The sequence below is a fragment of the Apis mellifera genome, linkage group LG13, assembly GCF_003254395.2.
Source record: "Apis mellifera strain DH4 linkage group LG13, Amel_HAv3.1, whole genome shotgun sequence".
Lineage (NCBI taxonomy): Eukaryota > Metazoa > Arthropoda > Insecta > Hymenoptera > Apidae > Apis > Apis mellifera.
Genome location: NC_037650.1, coordinates 8514818 through 8540433, shown reverse-complemented (window position 1 = coordinate 8540433; position 25616 = coordinate 8514818). Strand labels below are relative to the sequence as shown.

Genomic DNA, 25616 nt, shown 5'->3' with positions numbered 1-25616 from the left:
CATAAATCGTAACACAAGAGGGCGCCAGTAATCGCGCGAAACATAACCATATATCCAATTTCAATTCGATAAATCTAAAAATACACCCCTTTCTTGAATCTCCTCTTTCCATTATGATATATCGGAAGCAAAATAACAGTTAAAATATATGTGCCTGCCGAACAAACAACAAATAAGCAACCTCAAAAGTCATTCCGATCTCCCCCTTTGCATCCTTTCGTACCTTTCAACTCGAGACTTGGAAGAAAAACAGGTATAATTCACTCTGTCGGCGAATCAACGGTGAAAATAGATGACGCCCTACCTACGTTCTATTTTTCATTCGAGTCTCGCGAGTCTTCGAGTGGGTCAGAGAAGAGAAATACAAGAATACGCGCATCCGTGTCGCTGCACACTCGATTGCCCTCTTCATAATTTAACATATTCGCGGGAATGCAATTTTTTTTTCTTCTTTTTTTCTTTTTTTTCTCGGTCGGTGCCTTCTAGCAGAGGTTTTGTCACCGTGCCGCCGCGTTTCTCCCGCAATTTCCTTTCCGCCGTTCATTTGTCAAGGGATCCCCCTTAAGCCCGACGATTTCGACGCCGCTCTCGCCTCGTACCAGGCGGCGAGACGGCGACACTCGGGTTTAATTTTTCAAGCTTTGGCCGCTCCATGATCGCCGCTGTTTTTCTTCTGCCCCCCTTCTTGCTTCCCGTGTTTCCAGAGCCGCGTATAATTATTCCGTGAAGGTGGCGGCGTGCATCATTTGTCAGGATGAGGATCCTTCCGAGGCAGGATCCCTCCGAGAAAATGGCCGCCATAACCTCACGGATGTACGACGTCGGGAGGAAGGGAGAGCCGTTTCTCGAGCAGTTGAAGTCATTGACAGTTGAAGTGAAATCGAGCTGGTTCGCGTTAATCTTTTGACGAGTGGTGTTGAGATCCGGAAGATCGTGAATGGGCCGGGATTTTGGGGACCGGCCTCGCTGTATTTTATTCGTAACGGTCTGGAATAATGGATTATTTTGGCTGCTTTACGAGACGGGGTTTAAAGTGGGCGCGTACGAATGCGCGTGTTAGTTTAAACGCTGAGGAAATAAAAAGATACGATGTTGAATTATATCTTCATATCTTTATTGTTGGACATTTATTTTGAATATTCCTTTTTTTTTAAATCTACATCATTTGTTTACCTTTAATTTAATAATAATATAGGAAAAACAATTTTATTATTATTATTATTATTTTGATTTAATTCATTCAAATAATATTATAATATTTGAATATTAGTATTAGAGATTTAATTTTAAATAAGAATCGGATCAATATAAATATAAACGAGTCTCCGATCCTTTTTTTAAAAAATTAATTCTTTCGCGTATTAATAACGTTAGGGATACAAAATCTCGAGCCAAAATTGAATATTTAAACGCGGTCGCAAATCTGCACAGTATATTTTTGGACCAAGTCCACGAGTGCCAGGTAGCAATTTCGGCATCTTATGGGCCGACTCGCTCTGCTCGATGGTTCGCGATTCCGTCCAATTACAGATTAGCCACACTACACGAATCGGGCCACACCGGTAGCTCTAATCGCCGTCAACTACCTTGTATCTCAATTCGTCGTACACCCTGGAATATTGATTTTTTGTTACGTTTGTCCTTTTTCTTTTCTTTTCGCTTCCTTTTGCTTTTCTTTTTGCCCAAACAGGGTCCTTCTCGCTTTGAGAAGCTTCTAAACTACTTGTGGTTTGGGGAATTTTCATTCTTCCTTGGTGGTCCTTGGATACGTTGTAAAATTTACTCGACGTATTCTTTTTTTATTATTATTATTATTATTTATTTTACTCATTTATTTTTCTTTCTTCTTCTTTTTTTTTTCATTCTTTCTTGCGGCTTAAGATTAAACGATCTTTCACGTCACGTGCCTTTCTATCGATTTAAATGGAAGAATAGAAACTCTCTTCCGTTCAAAAGAGAAACTCATAATTATGGAAGATGATTAAGTTTCCTGTATAGCGAGTCAGGTTTATAAAATTCCACAGAGGATTTTCTATTTCCATCTCAAATGTGGTTTATAACGTTCATTTAAGAAACTTTAATGATCCGTTAAATATATATCTTCAAACCAAGAGAAAACGTATTATTGATTAAAGTACCGAGAAATAAAATCTTCGGAACCATCGTTTCTTCAACGTTCGTTTAATATCTCAATGTATATAATAAACTTATAATTCACGAACTTTCACGAAATTAAATTCACATAATAAAATCTTCTAATGTAAAATCTACGATTTTATTTCAATATGTATTCCAAATTACTCCAACCCTCACCCTTTAACCCGATCCTTTTACTCTCTCTGAATCCCTCTCGAATCCACCAAGCCTCTCGAGATTGCTTCGAGAAAAAACTTTGCTTTCAAAAACTCAAAAAAAAAAAAGAAAGAGACAAAGAAAACTTCTTACCGACGCAATCGAACAAGAACAGCAGCGGCAAGTTTCGATTCGACGACAAAAACGTAATCGCACGCCAATCGTCATAATTACGGAAGCTGGGCCGTGGCGTGCACGATCAGGATCCGAGAAGCGTGGATCCGGGTTCGCGAGCGAAAAGCGCGCGCGTGTGTATCGAGAATTGGACGAGCGGTGTGGTCCTTCATTTCGCCACCTGTCCACCTGGACAAATGATGGTGGCGCGCAGAAATCGTACACTCGCGGGGCCACGTCCGATAACGGCGTGGAGCCTGTTAAAAGGAAATTAGGCTGGCGCGGCCACCGTACGAAAATCGGCCCTCGGGATCGGACCACGGATAATCTGGTGTCATTGAAGAGGAGGGGGAGGGGGAGGAGAGGTGTAATGGGCCACCCTGGATGCCGTTTCATTCCAATGGCCAATCCACGCTTCTCCTCCACGGTGATCCACCTCGAGCTGGATGAAGAAATTCCTGTTTGCCGCGGACCGTGCGAAATCACTCGCAGATTCGACTGGGATATGGGTTTCTTTTCGAAGCGGTTTTCGAAAAGTATTGCGGGTAACGATAAGGTAAGGTGGAGATATAATGTAAGTGTCTTTTTCTGGAGATTTTTGAAAAATTTTGAGATGGTAGATTTTGATTTGTTGTGAAGTAATGGCAGGTAGGGTAAGATAAGTAATAATACGATAATAGAAATTGTAGGGGTGATAATTTATGACAATGGAATAATTTTAGTAGATTGATTGATAATGATATTGTAAAAGAGGGGGAAATATTTGATTTTTTTAATGGAATTTAAATGAGAGTATTAAAATAAGAATTCCATTAGTAATTTTCTTCTTTCTTTCTTCTTTTCTCAAGTTAGAAATATATATATATATATGATAAAGGATAGAGATAAGTTGAATAGGAACAGGAAATTAGATAGATTAAGGAGGCTTATTTTTAGTTTTTCTTTCGAGACGCACCGTTGCCAGGAATGTTGATCGGCGTGCATTAATTTTAACGACATAAGTACTGTACGCTTCAATATTTTTTTTTTATCTTGGAATTTGTCAATGTCTCTATTTTGCGAAGCGAGAAATATAATTCTTATAAAAAGTCATCGAGTCGTGTTCTTATAATAATATTTTTTTATATCTTTTCCAGGTTCTAATTCCATGTTCAACTTTGGTGAGTCTATATCTATATCTATAATCTTTGCACTTATTACGCGCAATAAACATATCGTATCATTACTTACTAATATTTAAAAAAAAAAAAAAAGTATATTCACTATAATCTATCACTATAAATATCACTGTACACGTAACCTCGGCTGACAACCGCTTCCAACCCTATCTCCCCAAACCCAAGTGTCCCCGTAACAGGTGTATCGAAGTTTTCCGGGTCGTATCGTGTTATCGTAATATCGTGAACGAAACGACGATGTCATCCGTGAACTGCGCTTTTTACAACGTCGATTAGCTTATCTTCGGGCTGCGTAATGGCGGCGAGCGCTGGGTCTGACGACGTGCGCAAAAATAAGCGAGGACAACACTTGAGGAGGACGTTTTATCTGGCACTACGCCTGGCGAAACATTATTTTCAGTGCCGCGATTCGAAATCGTCACGAAACGACCTAATTACGAGTCGAATGACCATACAAATTCGAATAATTGCGAAATAATTGCGAAAAATAACCATCGTAGATTAGGATAGCAGAGTGGAATAACAGTGAATCCTAAAAATTTAATCCTAGAATTTTAATTCGATCAAAATTTCAAGTTCCCTTTTGTATTTTCTCATAGAAAGTTATTAAAATATATATAATAGTTATTAAAATATATTTGAATAAGAATATAGAAAAGAATAATCCTCGTAGAATAGCAATAAATCCTAAAAATTTAATCCCAAAATTTTAATTCGATCAAAATTCCAAGTTTCCTTTTTTATTTTCTCATAGAAAGGGATAATTATTAAAATATATTTGAATACAGATTCGATGCCTATACAAATTTGAATAATTGCAAAATTATTGCGAAGAATAATCCTCGTAGAATAGCAATAAATCCTAAAAATTTAATCCCAAAATTTTAATTCGATCAAAATTCCAAGTTCCCTTTTTTATTTTCTCATAGAAAGGAAGTTGTTAAAATATATTTGAATACAGATGCTTATATTAGATGCTAGATAAATTTAAATAATTACGAAAAATAATTCTAATAAAATAGAAAAAAATCCTAGAAATTTAATCCCAAAATTTTCATTCGATCAAAATTTCAAGTTTCCTTTTGTATTTTTTTATAGAAAGGGATAATTATTAAAATATATTTGAATACAGATTCCCATATAAATTCGAATAATTGCGAAATAATTGCGAAGAATAACCTTCGTAGATTAGCAACAAATCCTAAAAATTTAATCTCAAAATTTCGAGTTTCCTTTTTTATTTTCTCATGAAAGAAACAGTTGTATTAAAATACATTTGAACGGATTCACTGATTCACGGATTTCAGAGAAACAGTCTGTTTCTCAGGGGATCATTTACGTCGCAATTATTCCTCGCGATCATCCAATTTTTATTCGTGACGGAAGATCGGCATTGGATACACCAAGTTCCATCATTCGATCCAGCTATTCGAGGGGGTTTTATCGGGAAACCGGGTGGCCCGGCTACGCCTTATCTCGCGAACCGGACGAACGAGATCGAGGATCTGGATGGTACGATCGCGAGGCGCGGCCACTCCGTGTATCGGAAATCGATACAGATCGCGTACTACTCGAGTTGTCACGCGAATAAGAAACTGTCGCCTCGACGCGCACAGTCACTTCCACGCTCTTTATTTGGCTTGATAAGATTAGATACACGCCACCTTATTGCCAAGGTAAACGCATAAATTGGGGAGTTGGCGGTGTTGATACGCCCGTAATTTCTTGCGATTGTTCGAATATACCGGGTGAGATTATTCGATTAATAAGTTGCAATAGCTATTGAAATTTGAATTTTTTTTATTCTTTGCGATTCTATGCTAAAGTGAAATTTTTGTGAAATTTTTCTTTTCTTTTTTTTTTTTTAAGTTAGCTTAATTTGCATTTATAGAAGATGACGTGATTTTAATGATTTTCGTTAGATAAGTAGTTAGGAAAGAGATTAATTTCGAGTAATTTGTACAAGGATAAATTATAAATCCATGAGTTTGAATTTTGTGAGTATTGTGGATATCATGATGAGTGTTTAATAATGGATTTAAAATTTAGAGAAAGTATGGAATTACGTTAAGAATTGTAAGTAGAAATTTGTACTTGATAGATAATCCGGTTAACTTTCGAAGTGAAATTAATGCGGTAGCAATTTCTTTTATCAACTTGTATACGTATAAATATTTTATTTGTAATATTTTGTATATAAATAATTTCTTGCACGAATGAAAACGAGAAAACAAGTTACCTTTTACAGAATTACAGGTAGAAAGACAGTCCATATTTCTTCGGAATTTGTACGAGAATATCATATTAGGAGACGCAATTATTCCAAATATGAGCGTCAATATTTTAAGCTGTTAAGTGAAAAAGTCAACTTGCATCAATGTCTTAATTTTAAATCATCCCGTTTTATTAATCCTTAGGCTTTAAAGAAATTTGATCGAAAAAAAAAACCTCTGCCAAAGTGGTTGCCGTTTCTTTAAAGAGAGAAACCGGTCTTTTTACTCGAATCATTTCTTTCACTTACAAAAATCATAATTATAAACAATAAACGATACCAAGAAATACTCGAAATAAATGTTTACATTGTTCGAAATAGTATATTTGAAAAAAAATGTGACAATTTAATTTTTAATAATCATGAAAGAAACAAAAATCTTTATCTCTCCTACAATCCATCAATTAAAAAAAAAAACCCATCGATTCTAACGCTTCTATCTTCCAAAACTGATTGCCATTCCCAGAATCCAAGGATTCGAAGACGTTTAAAAAAAAAAATCCACATGAAAACGGTCGAGGATTGCAGGGAATCCTATAAAAAAGACAAATACGTTTCAACCTTTTCTTTTTCTTTTTTCTACGGAGATCAATTAAAACTATCCTCGCGTTCCCAGAATTTTCCCCATCTGCTAGTAAAACTAGTGGTGGACTGGACATCTTCTCTGTTACGACGTCGAGGCTCGTCACACGAGTTTTCTAATGCATCTGCCTCTTCTAAGTAAACGAGGAGCAAAAGAGAAAGAAAAAAGAAAGGAAAGAAGAAGAAAAGAGGAAACACGAAACAAGAAGAAAAAGAAGAAGAAGAAGAAGAAAGAAAAGGAGGAGAGAAAAAAAAAGAAAAGAAACGTGTCGCGCGGAGTGCCTCCGCTGGAAAACGTGTTTAAGTGTAGAACGTCAGCTCTTTCCACGATTCGTTAAGTCGTCTCGCGACAGGCACACGAACGGCACGTAAAACAAACATACGCGCCGAGTGCAGCCATGGGTGGACCTGATCAAATAGCGGCGGTATCTGTTAAAATAAGGTCAGACGGCTGCACCTTATTAAACGCAGCCTTGTTCCACGTGTATTCCGGGACCACTGTGGAAAACCAGTGTATATTCGTACAAACAAAACCGACCGAAAAAAATTTTTGGAATTATTCTTTCTTTCTTCCCTCACGGTTTCCTCGTTCAACTCTCTCTACTGGATATCAATAAGTATAATTTATTTACGATATTTAATTATACATAAATGTACGAATATATTAACGACAGTGATGTTATAAATTATACGGTGATAACTGATTTCGAGGAAAGAATTGTTTAATCTAATCTAGAATTTTAATTTCAATTTTAAATTATTTTTTTAAATACTTACTTTAGATTGATATAGACACGTGTATTTTATATTCGTTATAGAAATTTTGATCCCTTTGAACATCTTTGTTGCTTTCACGTTATGCCGTGTAATTATTCAACGAGGAAGCGAGTTGATGCTCGTTAGATGTTTCTCATTATTTTATATTTATTACACGATTCTCAATACATCTTGTGACGAAGCTACGATCAGATTGGATGATTAATCTTCAAATCTCTCGATTTCTTCTCTGTACGGAATATTAAACAGGAAGAAAACAATTTCCTTTTTTTCTTTAATCTTCCTATCTTAATTTTTCATCCTCCCCTTTGTTTTACAATCAAAATAACTCGAAGAACGGTATTTCGATTGTTGCTATTTTTCCAAAATTGATTATATCGGTCGGCGAGATCATCGAAGGATGCCGAGCAAATTTAAAAGTAAAAATGCGTTCCCCCTCGCGTCCCCATTTTTCCAACACGTGGCCGATAAACGCAGCCGGTCGTTAACGTTATGCGAATTTTTAGCGGCGATAAAACGCTAAAGAAACGTGCCCGTCGAGCACCATCACGCGATTAGGCCGAAGGTGAGGCGACGGAAACGTCATTGTCCAATGCATCACGACTCAGGTCCGCGATACGCGTGCCAGGCCGTTGTATACTCGCCTTCCGTCACGAGCTTCGAGCTTCGTCCATTTCTTTCTTTTTCTTCTTTTTTTTTTTTTTTTTTCGATGCGGAATTTCACGCCGATATGGAATTATCGCGCGCGTAATAATCGCGTGAGAAATTCTACGACGCTGTAATTATCGATAATTGCGGCGTTATTGGCGAATGCGACGAAACACGCGAGGTTTTGAAGTTTTGGAATTTTCATTCTGACGATATTATATTTAAGGATTTTTTTTTCCTTTTTTTTTTATTAATAAAGAGAAAAATAATTGGAATCATTAAACGCGCGACGGAACGTGTGTGAGATGTTTTTGTTCTAAGAAATTTTGAGATTTCGCGGTATTTTCGTTAATCGATTCGGAGAATTTTTAAGAATAGGAGCGGGATGACGTGTCGTTGGGAAATTTAGTTTTTTTTAATGAACGTACGAGTTACAAAATGTAAAGTAGATGATAATAAGATACTTAGAAATAAGGTGCATTCATGTTTGCACAAGTGTTTTCAGCCTTATATAGCGTTAAATAGCGTTGGGGATTAGCATAGTCCTTGGATAAATGTTGGAAGATATTGGGATCTATCATTTTTTGGTTCTATATGTTACAAATTCAAATTTCTCATCTCAATGTTTTCTTTATTTCAATTGTTCAAACAAGATTGTTATCTTTTTCAAACACTTCATTTTTCAATTACTCGATTCTCCGTTAGAAATGAAATACAAATCTAAACGTGAATTTGAGAAGAAATTTATTTCAAAGTGAACCAATTTTTTTATCTACAATAAAAATATGACCTTTGACTTTATCAAAGATAAAAGTACAAAAGTCGAGAAAAAATCATTTTTCCATTTTTAAACATCTTTGCATTTTCCTATTGATTAAGATAAAAAAAATATTTAAATACTAAATTAAAATAACATTACAAATTGAAACAATCTATCTTTCAAATAAATCTACTTATGTATTTAATTATGAAATAAAATTCGATTCTTTCAATCAAACTCCGAGCTATCATTATAACACATCTTCGTACGGATGAAAAGAATCAAGAAGAAAAGAAAAAGAGAAAGAGGAGAAATAAGAGGGGGAAAGAATAGAATTTGATGGATTTCGTCGAAACGCGAAGGAATTTTTTAAATGGCTCCATCCGGCGATACTCCACCCGCTCCCTTGATGGACGAGAAACTTAATCTCGAAGAAGAACGCTGTTATCTAGGGTTGAAAACGCGACGTATGGTATCTAACCCGGCTGAGACAACATTTGAGGAAACTTAGAACCTGAGCCTTCGCAGGTAGATATATACGGTTCAGAACCGCTCCTCTCTGCTCTGGGAAAGTCAAACAGTCAAACAACCACGCGCACCAAGTGTTGACTCGCGGCATACATTTGGTAGGAACACTTCCCCTTCGCCTCGCAAAACAAACAACCTGTCGTGATAATGATACACCAGGATAACGGCAGATAAAAGTGCAAAGGCGCTGGATAAAAAGAAACGAGACGAGGATATTGGTAGCGTTTATTTGGAGGGTTAGGGAGGGAGGGAAATTCGAGAAACTGATGATTTTCATTCGAGAAGGATAAAAATTCGTCAGGATTTTAAAATAAGAATTTTTTGATTCGTGAAAAGCATCAAATTTGGAAGCTTTATACTGTTAAAAGTTCTTTATACTTCTAACGAAGTACAGGAATATTGCAACGATTCTTTGCAATCCATTGAAGAATGCAAAATCTTCGTGACGCAAAACGATATTGTGAGAAAGTCTGTTAAAGAAATTCTGCAAATAAATACTTAAAACCATTAACATTCCGCTAAAGATTCTTTCTTTAATGTCATAACAAACGTTCTCTATGTTAATATCAAATTCGGTTTCCCTTTCAAGACTCGCGTTTGCTTGATTTGTTTAAGCATCATGCTCAATAAAATTTAAAGTTTGAACCTTCATCATTCAAGAAATTCAAATTAACTCAACAATTTGAAAAGATCAAAATCATTAAGAAGATGTTCGTTTCAAATCATCAGAATCTAGCTCACAATTTTATGATTCCTAACCTATAAGTCACACAACGTAGCCATTATTTATCACTTTATGTAATCTTATATACATAGAAAGATTAATTTTAAACAATATAAAAGAATCAAAACCGTGTTCGAGTTAAATCATCAGGCTTTCAGGCTTAGAGACAAGTAATAAAATAATACATCTCTAAATCTACCTCGCAATCTCCTCTTATAATTCCTAACCTATAAGTCACAACGAAGCCATATCACTTTACGTGGCCTTGCGTACGTAAAGAGATCAATTCGAGGATTAAAAAAAGTACGCCTCAGCTGGAAAAAAAAGATTAAATTACAGGGATATGCTGCAAAACTCCTTCTCCACTTTCGATCTCGATCAACCTAACCTAGAAGGATCATTCCTTCCAGACCAGGAATTTTTCCACTGACCCGTACCATCCCAATCATCCTTCTCTCCGCTCTTCACGAACGCTCGAAGGCTTTCCAAGCCGATTTTCAGCGTGGGTGCACGCGAGGATCGTTGAGCCTACCATCACGAACAGCGGGCCGAGACGAGAAGGGACACGAGAAGAGAGGAGAGGAGAGGAAAGGAGGAAGAGAGAGAGAGAGAGAGAGCAACGACGAATCATTCCCACAATTACGCAACCGAGTTCCCCGAGTGCCCCGTCCTTCGAATTCGTCCTTAATGAAGGATAATCACGTTTAATTGCCCGCCCCGAGGCGTTGGCTGCAACCCTCCGGCCGGGATCTCTTACAGCGTTAGGAAGAGGAACAGTTTCGTGAGACCATCTCCGAGGCAGAGGAGGAGGAGACCCTTTGCAGCCGCGCAATTAGTAGAGTTGGGTCAAAGAAAACGTTAACGACTTTCGGATCGTGGATCCATCAAGGATGGCTCCGGGTCGTGCGTTAATTTCGATCTGGGATCGAGAACTAGGATGAAACGAGGGGAGAAGCGTTCGCGCGCCCTTCGCCGATTAAAGCTGTTGGCTTTTTGCACCGAGGGACACGAATTTTTAAGAAATTTTAAGAAATTGCGTGGAAGGATGATGATTTAGAATTGTTAGTCCTTCTTGCTTCGTGGATAAGTTTTGTGTGGTTTTGAAAGGTTACAAAGGTTTTTGTGTATTTAAATATAAATAGTTTTCGATCTTAGAAATTTTTCTTAAGGTTATTATAATTTGATACGTACGTGTATAATGATAAGATTCAACAATTATTATTTCCTTTTATTTCATACAGTTAGTGGACTATGAATGATTAAAAGTAAATAGAAATAAAATATAATATAATATATATATTCTAAAAAAAAAAAAAAGATAGCCATTATGAAGCTAATTTCTTCTTATAACATTTAAAATAAAATTTTAAATAATTTCAAGATCAGTCTTAACAGAATAATTGATCTATTCTTTATCATTTTTCATAGTGAATAAGAATTCAAAGATTGAAAGAAATTACTCAAATTTTACTTATCCTTTCCAAAAAAAAAAAAAAAAGAAAGAAAAAAGAATTGCGTCAACAGGATCCTTTCTTTCTCTCAAACTCTCGCGAAATAAATTCAAACTTTGCTACCCTCCTTTACCATTAACTTCACTCTTCGAACCCATCACGAATACACGATGGCCTCTCCCCAACCAACCTCACAAACATTCACCAGTTCGTTCCCAGAATTCTCTCCGGTAAACACTCGCGCCTCGCTCTCAAAAATCTCCTCCTCGAGGTGAGGACGTTCAATTTACAACTCGGCCATTCCTCGACCTCCCTTCGAGCCTTTCCCTTCCTCGTTTCGTATTCCTCCATATAAATCATCACGTGAAAATTCCCCCGATCGACCGCCGCGAAGCGGTCTAATCACTCGAATAATTCCCCGTGAAAGGGAAAAGCCGCGCGGCGTGTCAACGGTTTTAACCACGATGTAAATCAAGCCGATAAGTATCGCGCTGCCGCGTGCTGCCGCCACGTCGAGCGGGCAAGGTCGACGTGTCTCTCGCTCCTCGCCGTGTAATTAATCATTTTCGTACGCCGCGCGGTAATCCCTCTTCTTCGTCTTTCTCGTCTCTTTTTCCTTTTTTTTTTCTTCTCTTCCCCTTCTCTCTTTTCCATTCTTTCCTCTCTTTTTCTCTTTTTCTTTTTCTTCGATGGGGAGGGATCCTTGAGTGTAATAGAGACGACGATCTTGGGATGATTAATCGAATGATTTGGAGTGGGGCGGAGGTGATGGTATTTATTGAATACGGTGATTGGTGGGGGAGGGTGATCGGAGGAGGCGCGCGTATAGAGAGAGATTTGTGAGTGTTGGAGGGGGAGGGGGATTAAGGTGAGACGAGCAAAGAGCATTGGAAAGTGTAGGTAACGTACGAGGAAGTGTACAAGATGATTAACTCGTGACGCGAGATGATGCGTTTCTACCATTCGCTTGTAAATTGGTTTTCTGGTTTATTATTGGGATATAACGTGTGGAAAGTGTTTATACGATAGGAGGAAAAGATAGGAAAAGGTAGGAAAAACGTGTTATAATTATTATAAATTTGTTGGAAAGCTAGGAGGAAGTATGATGATTAATTTGATAATGATATGTAACATATAATATCGAAACTACTTACAAAAAAAGTAAAAAGAAGAAATGGATTAGGAAAAGTTTGTAAGTGCGGAAGTAATTTAATTTTTTTACATTTTTTTCTTCCTCGATCTTTAACAGTCAGGTTGATATCTTTTTTTTAAAATAAGGAATCAAACGATGGATCGATTAATTTTAAGAACAAAGTCTAATCTAATTTTTTCTTATGCTCTTTCTCTCTTCGAGTTCTGATCTCTCGCGAAGTAAGAAATCGGACGACGAATTTTTTCGCGCTCACGCAATGAAAACGCGGGTGAAATCGAATCTTTCTAACGGATTACAGCGGTCCGTCCATAAAACTCGAGATTTAACGCGGCAAGGGACAGCCAGGTCGAAGCCCACGCGTTTTCCAACGCGTGAAACACGAGTACCTCGTCTCGGTAGCGGCAATCGGCCGCATTAGAGCCGACACTAGATCCGAGTATGCGAATTTTTTTCTCCGCCACTCTGTCCCCTCTGTAAAAGATACTTACGTACATACCCTATACGCGCCGTATTTATGCCATTTCCAATGCGAATTCCATTCCTAATGTTCAGAAAGTCGTTTCAGAGGCGGCCATTTTCCTACCAAGGAAAATCGCATGCACGGAAAATGGCACGACGATTTTGATGTGGTTCCGCCTCGCCGAGGGTTTCAATTTTCTTTATATGAAGAAGTTTTAGAAGGGGATTTCCAGGAGGTGAGTTCCAGCGCGGCGAATTTATGGAGGGAACGAAGCGGATGTTTCGTGTTTCTTTAATGAAATTGAATAATAGATTTACCGATTGTTCGTTAAGCGGACGTATCGAATTTCTTCGATGGAATTCAATAATAATAATGATTTGACCAACTTTCGACATAAAAAAAATTGTATTAACTCGAACGTACAACTTGTAGGATTATAGGATTAATCCCTTTCTCTATGAAGATTCATTCCATTATTGACAATTATTATTATTTCCTAGAACCAAAATAATTATAATGTGAAGAATGTATGAAGTTAATTTTAAAAAAATATAAAAAACGAAACCTAAAAGGTTTGTTGCAACAACAAAACATTCAAACTAATAATTCCAATGACTTGACTTAATTATTAGAGTAATCGTTACAAAAGTGTCATTTTGGATCGAACTTTTTACATAACCTCCATTTCTCCTTCTCCCAATCAGTCTTTCTCTCGCTTGAAAAATATTCGAGGATCGTCCATTTGGGACTATAACCGATCATAAATGGCGACAAATATTAATTAGTCGTTTAGACTCTTATAAATTGTCGGATGCGGAGCGTGTCGTTTAGGGTGTTCATAAATAAGGCCGAAAGTATGATTTCGCCCGATAGCAGCCTCGGGGGTAATTAAAATCCCTCTGCTCGGCTATAGGATATCTCTCGAGGCTGTCAGCTCGGAGGAATGTTAGAAAGAATATTTTACATCGAGGCTCGTGGGGGATGGGTTAGGTGGTCGCGTGGTTAGGCTCAGCCTCTTCTTTTTCCCCCTCTTCGTCCTCTCGTGCTTTCTACGCGGCAAGCAATCACCATGAATCACCTGGGTTAAAATGCATCTTCGTGCGGTGGTTTCAAGTTTGCAAATTTTTCTCGAATTTTTGTTCGTTGCGTCTTGAAAACGACAACGATTATCGCAAGATTTCTTAATAGAAAGGGGTGGGATAAAGAATGTTGTAACATCAGAAAAGTCTTGGTAACAGTTTCTTGGTAACAGTAGTGACTCAGATAGAGAATTCTTAATTCTATTACTTGCATCCTTTTTCAAAATATTATACAAAATTCTTTAAAGAATTAGAACGTACCAGGTTTTTAATTTATTCGAATAAAACTGTATCTTATTACTTCATTATCGTCATAAAAATTATCAAAATTATCATAGAGAATAAGTATATATAAAGTATAAAAATAGAGAATGGAATAAAGAGTATAGTATTAAGAAACTATCAAGAAGAATCAGAGCTATAGTATTAAGAAAAATGAATTTCTTGGTTTGACAAAGATTTTTTTCTTAATTCTCTTATTTGCATCCTTTTTCAAAATGTTATACAAAATCATAAATCAAAATATTATCCTCCAAAGAATTAGAACGTACCAAGTTTTTAATTTATTCGAATAAAATTATCTTTATATCTTTCTACTTCATTATCATCATAACATTTATTACAGAGAAAAAGTAAGTATATATAAAGTATAAAAATAGAGAATGGAATAAAGAGTATAGTATCAGAGCTATAATATTAAGAAAAATGAATTTCTTGGTTTGACAAAGATTTTTTTCTTAATTCTCTTATTTGCATCCTTTTTCAAAATGTTATACAAAATCATAAATCAAAATATTATTCTCCAAAGAATTAAAACGTACCAAGTTTTTAATTTACTCGAATAAAACTATATCTTTCTATTTCATTATCATCATAACAATTATCACAGAGAAAAAGTAGATATATATAAAGTATAACAGTAGAGAATAGAGTTAATTCTCTTATTCGTATGTTTTTTCAAAATATTATATCTTAAATCCTCCAAAGAATTAGAACATAGTAGGTTTTTAATTTACTCAAATAAAATCTATATCTTATTACTTCATTGTCGTAACGATCACCACAGAAAAATTATAAAAATAAAAAATGGAATAAAGAGTGCTCCAGTATCAGAAGAACCAAATTTCTTGCCAAAGATATTTTTCTTAATTCTCTTATTTGCATCCTTTCTCAAAATATTATACAAAATCCTCCAAAAAATCAAAAGTATAGAACATAGTTTTTTAATTTACTCGAACAAAACTGCATCTTGTTACTTCATTATCCTCGTAACGATCACCGGAGAAAAATTATAACCGTTCTCGAAAATGGAAAAAGCATCGATGGAAAAAGAGCAAACGTTCAAAAATCCAGGATCGTTTCTCGACCATCCTTCTACCATCACCGATCCGCTCATTCCAATTTAGCACGATGATCCCACAGGGTATCCTCGCCGAAAAACCAGCTCCCTATTAAAAACGAAAGAGGTCACGTCAAAGGCTGGTCGCTCGTTAGCCATCGTTAGACGGAATACTCTTCGCCGCGCGTTAATCCCCCGGGGAATTATTATCATTATCGTTGATCAGTCTTTGTTGCTCGTTCGATTGCTACGTTCACACGAAACCGCCGATAATTTTGTATCGGTCATTAGGTTTATTGGCCGGTGATGCGAGCCGTGTTATCGATGACTTACGATGGAACGGATCAAAGTGCGGTAATTATTCGCGGCGCGGGGAAAATAATCGGTTGCCTGATTGCTCAATCGTGTAGGAGGGGGAGGGAAGAGGAAGAGGAGGAGGAGGGGGGGGGGGGGGGAAACGAGGCCGCTGGTCGTTCGTACGATCGACGATCGTCCTCGAAAAATCGGGGAGGAAAGAGAGGGGGAGAGGCCGGTTCCACCGACTTTTAATTTACGCATTAGCGGCTCTATATATCGCGGCCGAAAAGAAAGAAAAGAATTAGTTATCCAATCTATGCTTTTTATTAATTATTCCTTCGTTTAAGCGTTTAATCTCTCGTTAACGGATCGAGATTTCGTGTTTTTTTATATCAACGACGGTTTGTTTCGATGTTTCGCCAACGAAAACGCGGTGGGCGGCGACTCTGTGGTTTTTTTTCTTTCTTTTTTTTTTTTTTTTCTTGAAACCAACGTGGTTTCGATCGTATCTCCACGAAACTGGTTTTGGACAATGTTGTTTTCATTCATCCAAGGAATCGAATTGTTCGAGGCGATGCTTTTCTCTCTTTTTGAATTTTTTTTTCTTTTTTTTTGGGGAAGGGAAGGAGAGGAATTATTCGTTGAGACGATTTGTAACGTGCTGATAATTAGAATTAGAGTATTTTGTTTTCATATTAGATCGAGTTATGATAATTATTATTGGATATGAAAATATTTCTAAAATGTTTCTTTTGCATATAAAATAAATATTTTCGATTCCAAATGTTTTATACGCAAAGTATTAATATATTCGTAGGACGCTTTTGAAAGATCTTGATTTTAGAAGTTGAGGCGAAAATTAATGTAGGAAAGTGAAGTTTATTTATTAAATTATAAGCGATTTAAATTTGTCAAGTTAGATGAAGGGAGACGGAGAGAGAATTATACATATGATGGCGAGGAAATGTAAGTTAAAGTTATCTCGTTCTATCATTTTGGCCCTTAGAATCGACCTTTCAAAGATGTTGCACAAATGTATATATAAATACATTCTTATATCGTGAAAGAATAATCAATGAGATAAAAGAAATTCGGCATAACCACTCGTAATTTCGCTCGATTGATAAACAAATAATTTAATCTAAGTTTAGATTAACGAAAACAGCGATCGTTCGTATCGCAATTTTCGCAAGAATCAAAGTCAAGCTCTTTTAAAATTGTCCAGTAGTAAATGAGCCATTTTGAAATCTTTTTTTTTTTTAAATATTCTTAGAAACAACTTTATTATCAGCTACTTCGATCGTAAATTTAACTTGAATTTCTCTATGCGTCATAGAACGATAATGGAATAATTTAAAAAAAACATTCAATCACGAGATGAAACACGAAGGATTAATTCAATTTCACGTGAACATGAACTTTTACTCGCCACGGGATCGTTCCGTGGACACCATAAGCGTCTACTTCCGGGATTCGTTCGACACGTTCGCAGTTTCCACTTTCCAAAGGCTCGGTGAGCCGGTTCCTCTATCGTGAGGCTGATTCCACGAAGAAGGAAGCGACGAGACTGACAACAGGCTACTGACACGGTTCGATGCTTCCTGTGCCGTGACAGACTTCCGCTTTTGATTTCTGTATCGGGGGACAGGTGGCCGCAGAAGCCTCGGCCACCGGCTATTTCCGCTTTTTTACTTTCCCCTCAGATTTGCATTCGAAGCTATTCCACGACCGGAAATTTGATAATAAATCAGAAAGGAAGGGAAAACGATTTTTCGTAAGCGTTAAACGTATCGAATCGTTGATGATTAATTCTTGGAAAATATTATTTTCTTTTCTCTTTTTTTTCTTTTGTTAAAAGTTGTTGAAGTATCGACGTGATGATCGATCGAAACGAATTCAATGTGAATCATTCGTTATCAAACGTGAGTTATTAACGCGAAAAAGATTAGAAAGTATGGAAAGTGTTAAGTTGCTGAGTAATTTCGCGAAATTTTTCTTTAAATCTCTTTCACAGCTTGTGAATATATGGATTGATTGGACGAAGAAACTGATCGTGGCAATTCGAATATGAATCGCATAAATAGCTATTATGAATGTAAATTAAATATATCTCGTCTAATCGGTAAATGAAATTGAAAAATCTTCGTTCAATATTAATTGAAAAAAATAAGCCAACGATCTCAATCTCAAAAATTTCCATAAATTTTCATAGATATATCGTACAATACCTTATCTTATTAAATGTACAATGATTCGTTGAATATATAAAAATATTTAAAGATGATAAAAACAACCTAATTATATCGAAAAAAGAAAAAAGACAAGAATAATATTAACCTAATATCTCGCTTAATACGAAAAACAAAATTAAACAAAATACACAAAGTCATCATTCTATAATATATATATTTTTTTATACCAACGAATTCCAAATAATTTTCAATAAGCTATTATAAAATCCAGGGGTTGGTAATAAATTGTTTAATAATGGAAATCGAGCGTGAAAACGGTCGAAAGCAATTTGGATAGGGTGAAACTCGAATCGAGGCACATAATTTTCAAACACGAGCAGCGGACAAAAGCGAACTTGGCTCATTCGTGATCAACTTGTGTGCAAATGGCATTCACGGTTCGACGAGGCTGCCCCTTTTCCTGCGACAGGAAACCTCGGCCTGATGAGTTTTAGGGGGTTAGAGGGTGCATCCTTTCCTGTTACGGAATGCTTGTTGCGCTTCCGTGTCGGGTTCCGGTCTTCGTTACAGGTGCATCTGTCGCTTGTCGAAAAAAAAAAAAAAAAAGAAAGGGTCGAATCCCCAAGCCACCGTGAACGTTAGAGAAGCGTTAACCGTTTCGTGATCGCGCAATTATATCAACTGAATTCAAGATCGATCCATAACACGCAAAAAAATAGTTTCAAAAAAAAATTCAAAAAAATATATATATACATTCTTTTGAGATTGTATTCATTTTCGTTTCCTCCAAAACTTCACGCCCTCTCGCAAAAGATCCACCTACATATTCTCTCAGAAGTTTCAATCGACTCTAGTGACACAGATTCGCCAACCACGCGTGCACCTGCGAGACAAAAATTCCTCCGTTTCACCGCACGTTGTTGTAAACCTGTATGTAAACCGAAGCCAAGGAACCGACCGAGAAAAGAAACGGGAGAAAATAAAATAAAATAAAAAAAAGAAAAAGAAAAAGAAAGGGAAAAGAAATCAGGGAAGCGCGAAAAGGAAAGAGGAAAAAGAGAAGGAAAAAGAAAGACGAACTTTCGTCGCGTTCATCCCTTTCTGTTCTGCCATTCCTCAATATAACCCCGCCACACTTCCGCGGGCAGGAAACAGGTCCTGCTATTACGCACAGCTGCATCTGCCACGAATTAAATCTCGTGATCGGGTACACACACGTTCGCCGATTTCGTTTCTCGAGCAACAGGTTTCGTTAATGAACGACTACCGAGGAGGGGAGGAGAGGAGGAGAGGAGAGAAGAGGAAGGGGAGGGAAATGCCTCGAGAGGGGATTACGTAAGCGTAATAACGGATCGGCGAGGCGCCCCACCCCTACCCCTCGCACGATCGCTCCTCGTCTACCCGCGAGGCGGATCGAAATCGTAAAAAAGCAAACCGCGTTGCACGCGTCGTGATTTCGCAACAGGAGTCCCTCCTCGTGTCGTTCTGGTAATGCACGCATAATGTCAAGGATAACTCGTGCGTTACGAGTATCGCCGGCAGCTGTCGATGTCGAAAAAAAGGAAAAGAGGAGGAGGAAGAGAGGAGAGAGAAAGAAGGAAGAGGAGACCGAAGGAGATAGAATTTTCGGCCGGTGACAAATGACATAATGGATCGATCGGCGCGGAAAGATCGAGAAAGGATTATGTAAGGAATATGCGAGATGGATAGAGAGAGAGAGAGAGAGAGAGAGAAACGAGCATCTCACGAGGATCTCGTGCGCAATCGGTGGTTGGAAACGTGGAAACTGGTTTACCGGATCGAAAGTGCATCAAAAGATAATGGCTGGCCAGCTGCGGCGGGGGACAAAAACCGATACAAATGGTCGGTTTTTGATTTAATTATGATTTATACGCGGAGAGCGTGGATGGATAGCAGACCAGATCGGTATCGTCTCCTCGTTGCGAAAGAATAGGAGGAAGAGTGAAATTGGCTTGGCCGGTCGTTTTTGGGAAAGCCGCGTTTTCGACGGCTCGTTAATAAATCAAGGTTTAATTGCTCGCTGCTATGGGATAATTGGTGTTGGTGATATGGAAAATTTGAAGGGGCATTATTCATTTCGCGCGATACGGTGGACGATGCCTCGCTCGTTCTCTGCGATCGATCGATAACTCTTTTGATTTATTACATAAGGCGGATATGGAATTTCTAATTTCGTTTCTTGTTTATAATTTATAATATATATAATCGTTTAATGCGTAAATTTAATTCTAACCTTTTTGTATTTTAATTTTGATTCCACGAGGAAAATAAAGTCGTGGATAAAAATTTGCTCAAAGCATTAATGCTAAGGATTTGTCGCTAATAAACGATAGTCGATGGTATGAAGTCAGAGAGACTAGAATGAAAACAAGAAACTGCATTCCTCCTTTTGCTCATTATATGTATATAAACATGACGTATCTCTGTTTGAAATTCCTAACTTTAAAATTGCATACCACGTATAAAGTATATAAACGTGACACGAATAAAACTCTCAATTTAATCGTATTACTCATCGAAACTTTAATAATATCCCAAAGAACAGGACATTTCTTCGAGCGAAAACTTTCGTGAAAACGTACACTTATTATATTTACGAATTATTTATAATAAAATACGTACGATCCCCGTCTCTCTCTTTCTCTCTCTATCTCTCTTCTCTAAATTTTCACATAAATAAACTTCTCAACAAAACTGATGATCGATGATTCTGAAACTTTTTTGCCTAAACAACTTACATTATTCGCCAGAGTATCAAGTTTATGTATCAAAGTTTCATCTCGTATATGTGCATAAATAAATCAATCTCGCCTTAATATTTCCATTTGACGATCCGAATACCGAAGGGAACGAAGAAAATCTCGAGTAAGATCGAGAAACAATTTCACCCGCTCTGCATCCTCTCGGATCGATCTTCTTCTTCTTCGCCGAAGGAAAAATTGCGAGGAAAGAGGCAGATTCCGCTCTCGAAGCGGATGTCTCGCCCGCGCGCAGCAGCGATAACCTTTGCACGCGGCATCGGGCACATCTCTCTCCCCCTCCCCTCCCCTCCCTCCCTCGGTTAATGAGTGTGCGCCGTTAATAAGTGTTTACGTGTCGCCGGAAGATAAATCGCGGACGCCGGCTTCGTGTGGGGTTACGATAAGTTTCGCAGGCTTTTAGCCTGCGTGCAGAAGCGCACGAGCTGTTATCGTTATCAGCGGCCGATACGCCGGCCTTAATGCGCCGATCGGCCGACCCTCGTCAATAAAAGGCTTGTGAACTCGAGGTCGTCCCGGCTTTCCGCCAGTTCACACGGAGGAGGAGGAGTGATCGCATTTGTCTCCTCGGATATACCCTTTTCAGAATGTCGTTTTTTATGGTCGTTTTTTGGAGAATTGTTGGAGCAAGAAATCTTAAGGCCCGTCTGTGCGTCTTTCGGATGGATTTGAATGAATTTGGAAAAATTTCGGGTCGGATATACGATCGTTGTGGATCCTTGGAATGGAATGAATGTTGTCGTTATTTCGTTCTATTCTTTTTTTTTTGTTTGATGGAAAAATTTTTGTTTCGTTTCTCTCTTCAGATTTGATTTCTTTCTTTCTTTTTTCCTCGAATAAATTTGATGGATGCGCGAGATACGGGTAGTCGGGTGACTAGTGGTTTTTAATGGAGGTTGCTGGGTCGATGATGAACTTTTGCAAGTCATTTTCGTACATGTTATTTGAAGTATTTTTTTTTTTATTATTGTTTTTTTTTAATGACGATTATTTATTCTTCGTGTTATAAATTATTTGATTTTTATTTCATCTATGTAGAAGAAAATTAATCTTTTCTTAGAATATTAAGAGATTAATGAATAATATAAAAATAACAGATAAAAATTTTACAAAAAAAACTATTATGCTTAATTTTTTTTTTTTGTTTCATTATTTTTATCCTACATTTACCTGTTACAATCGTTTCTTCAATTTATCAAAATAGTAAAGTAACTTTGCTACTATTTTAATTTATTATTAAATATTCTTTCTCTCTCAAGTTTTTTAATTATCAGACGAATTAATTGCAAAACTGAATCCTTTGCGCAATCTTTGCATTGCTAATTTTCCAACATTGACTTGTTTACCGCATAAGCGTATATCGCTTATGCAAAACAGTCAATTAGAAAAATCGAGAGAAATATGCGGTGAATATAATTGTGCAATACTGATCACGACGCAGTTGCATCCTCATTTTCCAGATCTATCTTCAAATTTCTCGAACTTACCATCTTTTTCTTCCCTTCCTTCCTTCCTTCCTTTCTTCTTCTTCTTTCTTTCTTTCTTTTTTTTCTTCTTTAAGAATTACAAACGATCAATTAACTTTGATGTTACAAAACCACGAGTGTCGCATAAACTGTCACGTATTTCTTTCTTCTTCTTTTTCTCCTTCTTTTTTTTCCCCCCCATTTCTCTAGAAATTCGAAATCGTTAATCGCTCATATCCTCGAAAGGTTTAGATTGGATGTATGATCTCGGGGGTTATCAGGCTGATAGAGCTCCGGAGTTTTCCTTTCTTAGATTAGATTAGCTCTCGAGAGCGGTCTATTTCGATAATTTCCTCCAGACTCGTGCTCCTAATTTTTTTTTTTTTTTCCCCCCCCTTTCTTTTTTCTTTTCTTTACTAAACCGCTCGTAATCAGCGGCCGACATCGTGGCGCACAGGGGTCGGGGACTTTTGTTTTGGCGCTTTCGATATATTGCACGCTAAATGTTACAATGTCTCGTCGATACTGATAATTGAAGAAGGAAATGAGGAATATGTGTAATCATTCTTACATTTGTCAGAATTGATGGGAATTTTTATTAAATGAAAATAACTGAAGAAGTAATGAAGTTTAAACTAATTGAAGAAAGAAATGAGGAATATGTATAATCATTCTTACATTTGTCAGAATTGATGGGAATTTTTATTAAATGAAAATAACTGAAAAAGTAATGAAGTTTAAACTATTTCCTTTTTAAACATTATAATTATATATTTTATTTTGAATATTTTCTATAAATAATCTAATATTTAATTTATTCTAGAATAACAAAGAACAGTACATTAAAAGAACAAGTAACATTAAAGTCATTTTACGTTCGTTATATTCAACAAAGGAATAGGTTAAAAAAAAATATCTTTATTGATCTATCGATTTAAATCTTTGATTTCATATTTTTATCCATGCTTGATTGATCGTGGAATTGTTGATTATAGAATAATCAAAGTTGCAAAAAAAAAATCCAATTAATCCATTTTCTTTGTAACCTATATCCGTTAATACAAGCCTTTATCTCTTTATCGTGTATCTTTCTATCGTCTCGATCTAAATCTTCGTCACTTCACGTATCTTCGAAAAAAAAAATTCTGAACTCAAATCTCTCTTTTTCCATTATCTTTACAACAAAGGAAAAAGATTTATACACCGGATCAACTCTTTCAACCTTTCGATTTAACAAAACGAAATAGATCGCAATATCAATATCAGAGACATTACTTCATGATCCGAAAATAAAATCGATCTTCTCCCGTTCGATTTACATTTTTCTCCTCTAAGATTCCATTCATTCGTTCATTCATTCATTCATAATCGAAAACGGCAAAATGTCCAAGGCGACACGATCGAAATAAAAGTCTCCTTCATTTCGCAATCCCCATCTTCGATATAATTAAACGAGCAGCTTCGATCGAAGCCGCTCGCGGCAAGGTTGAATCGAGGATTTTCGTTACGAGGAATTTTATACAGCAATTTGAAATGTCTCTGTCTGGGGAGACGACGGGGGGACGAGGCAAGGAGAAATGTTAGCCGTTGAAACGAGCTGGAAAACGCTTCGTTAGTACGTCGTATTTCACGAATACTTAATTACTCCCGACTGCGTTTCAACGCGGATACAAATAATCGTAAACTCAACGTATATATTAATATTATACGCCAACTATTAGGCATACATGAGTAGCCAGTATTTATCGTTCAAAGTATAATTTTTCGTCGGCGATAAATTTCGCCACTTTTCCCCCGTTTATTATCGCGCCGACCGTTTCTTCTTCGTGGTTTCCGTCCATTGAAAATTTCTCGTTCGATCTCTTCGATTTTATAGAAATGAAGAGGAATATAGAATTCATTTAAATCGCGATAGTGAATGTACTGATGGATAAGAAAGGTGATGATTATGTAATAATATGAATTCTTGATGAATACTTTCCATTTTTTTTTCAGAATTTTTAGATTTTTTAAGTCAAGTTTATATAGTTATTTGATGTTAATTTATAAAAAATATATACACAGTTTTAAATATTATAATTAGGATTATTTTACATTGTTTGAAGATATATCTACTTTTTTAATATAAAACTTTCATGTCACATACTCATTCTGAATCTGCATTTGATTTCAAAGATGTGCTATGTCTAACATAAAAATTGAAAAATAAAAGAAAAAGAAAATATCTCTGAGGAGTAAATTAAATAACTGTTATATAAACAAAAAATTAAATTCAAATCAAAGTATCGTAGAAAGAAATTTTGTGGAAGAAAAAAGGGGAGAAAATTTCTTACTTATTCGGAAATTACTACTATACTCGCTTTCTCCACTTTAAGATGGATAGACAGAAAGAGAGAGGGAGAAAGAGCGAACAAGTATCGAGATCCATAAAGCACGTGTAGTGAATCGCGTATGCGCGGAGGAGCACACTGCCGAGGCATGCTCGTGTCTCACAAAAACGATTATTCCGGCCTTCTTGAACCGGCAGGACGGCATTATCTCCGTGGAAGAAGCCACCGCCGCCATTGACGCACGAGTAGAGTCCGATAAAAGAGGCTAAAAGGTATTCTTTCCTTCGACCTCCGCGCAGTGTTATCATCGCATGCGAGCCGCTCGTAAGAATCGTCCACGATAAAAGCCCGATCTTCCTTGTTCGTCGTTCTTGGATCAACGGCGGAACTCTTTCTTTATCTCTTCTTCTTCTTCTTCTTCTTTTATATCCATTTTGTCTTTTTCGTTTTCCCCTCGTGCATTTCCTTTTACGCTTCGTTCGAATTTTCTTTTCGTTTCCTTTTTCTTTATTTCTGATCTCGAATCTATATATATTGAGATTTTTATAATTCTCTTTTTTTTTTAGAATAAGGTAATTAATAATAAGTGAGAGAAAGTATTGGTGAGATTTAAGGAAATATGTATTGTATTGTATTTTTGATCGTTATTGACCGTTTTTGAAGTTTTTTTTTTTTTGGAAATGTGTTAATTTTATTGGATGTTCGAAAAATTTAAGGAGAGATTATAATTTAAGCTAAAGGAAAAGAAAGATTAAGAATTCAAAAAATTTTTTCTTTATACAATTTTTAATAATTTTTAAATATTAATTTTTGTATTCTTATGATTATTTTCATTTTGTCTTGAAGAATTTTGAAGACTCGTTTTTTTAAATTGTTGGATCTATATAACGAAGAAGAAAGAGAGAAAGAGAGATATTTATCTAATTTTTTTCTATCTTTGCAATAAATTTTTAACATTATCTTTACTTCTTTTCTGCGAAACGCTATAATATAATATATCTAATTTATCATAGAAGTATCATAGAAGTTCTAGGAAAGAATAAGCCAAAATGGAATTACACAGTTGTTTATTAATTTTTGCTGTTTTATTTTCCTGGAAATACTGCAATCTGTTATTTGTTGCACACATATTAT

At 36.5% G+C, this 25616-nt stretch overlaps 1 protein-coding gene across 3 annotated transcripts in view; it reads left to right on the top strand.

The window, feature by feature from the left end:
- LOC102655449 overlaps positions 1-25616 on the top strand; it is a 297465-nt gene that overhangs the window by 37094 nt on the left and 234755 nt on the right. For 2 of the 3 annotated variants that reach the window (XR_003305984.1, XM_026444803.1), the window contains exon 2: positions 3603-3626. Coding sequence is in view for 2 of the 3 variants with exons in the window: in XM_026444803.1 (XP_026300588.1) it covers positions 3603-3626 (24 nt within the window). In the remaining variant the exon portion in view is untranslated. Of the gene's footprint in view, positions 1-3602; positions 3720-25616 lie in introns of those variants that run through there. The other variant, XM_026444802.1, reaches the window with a different exon arrangement.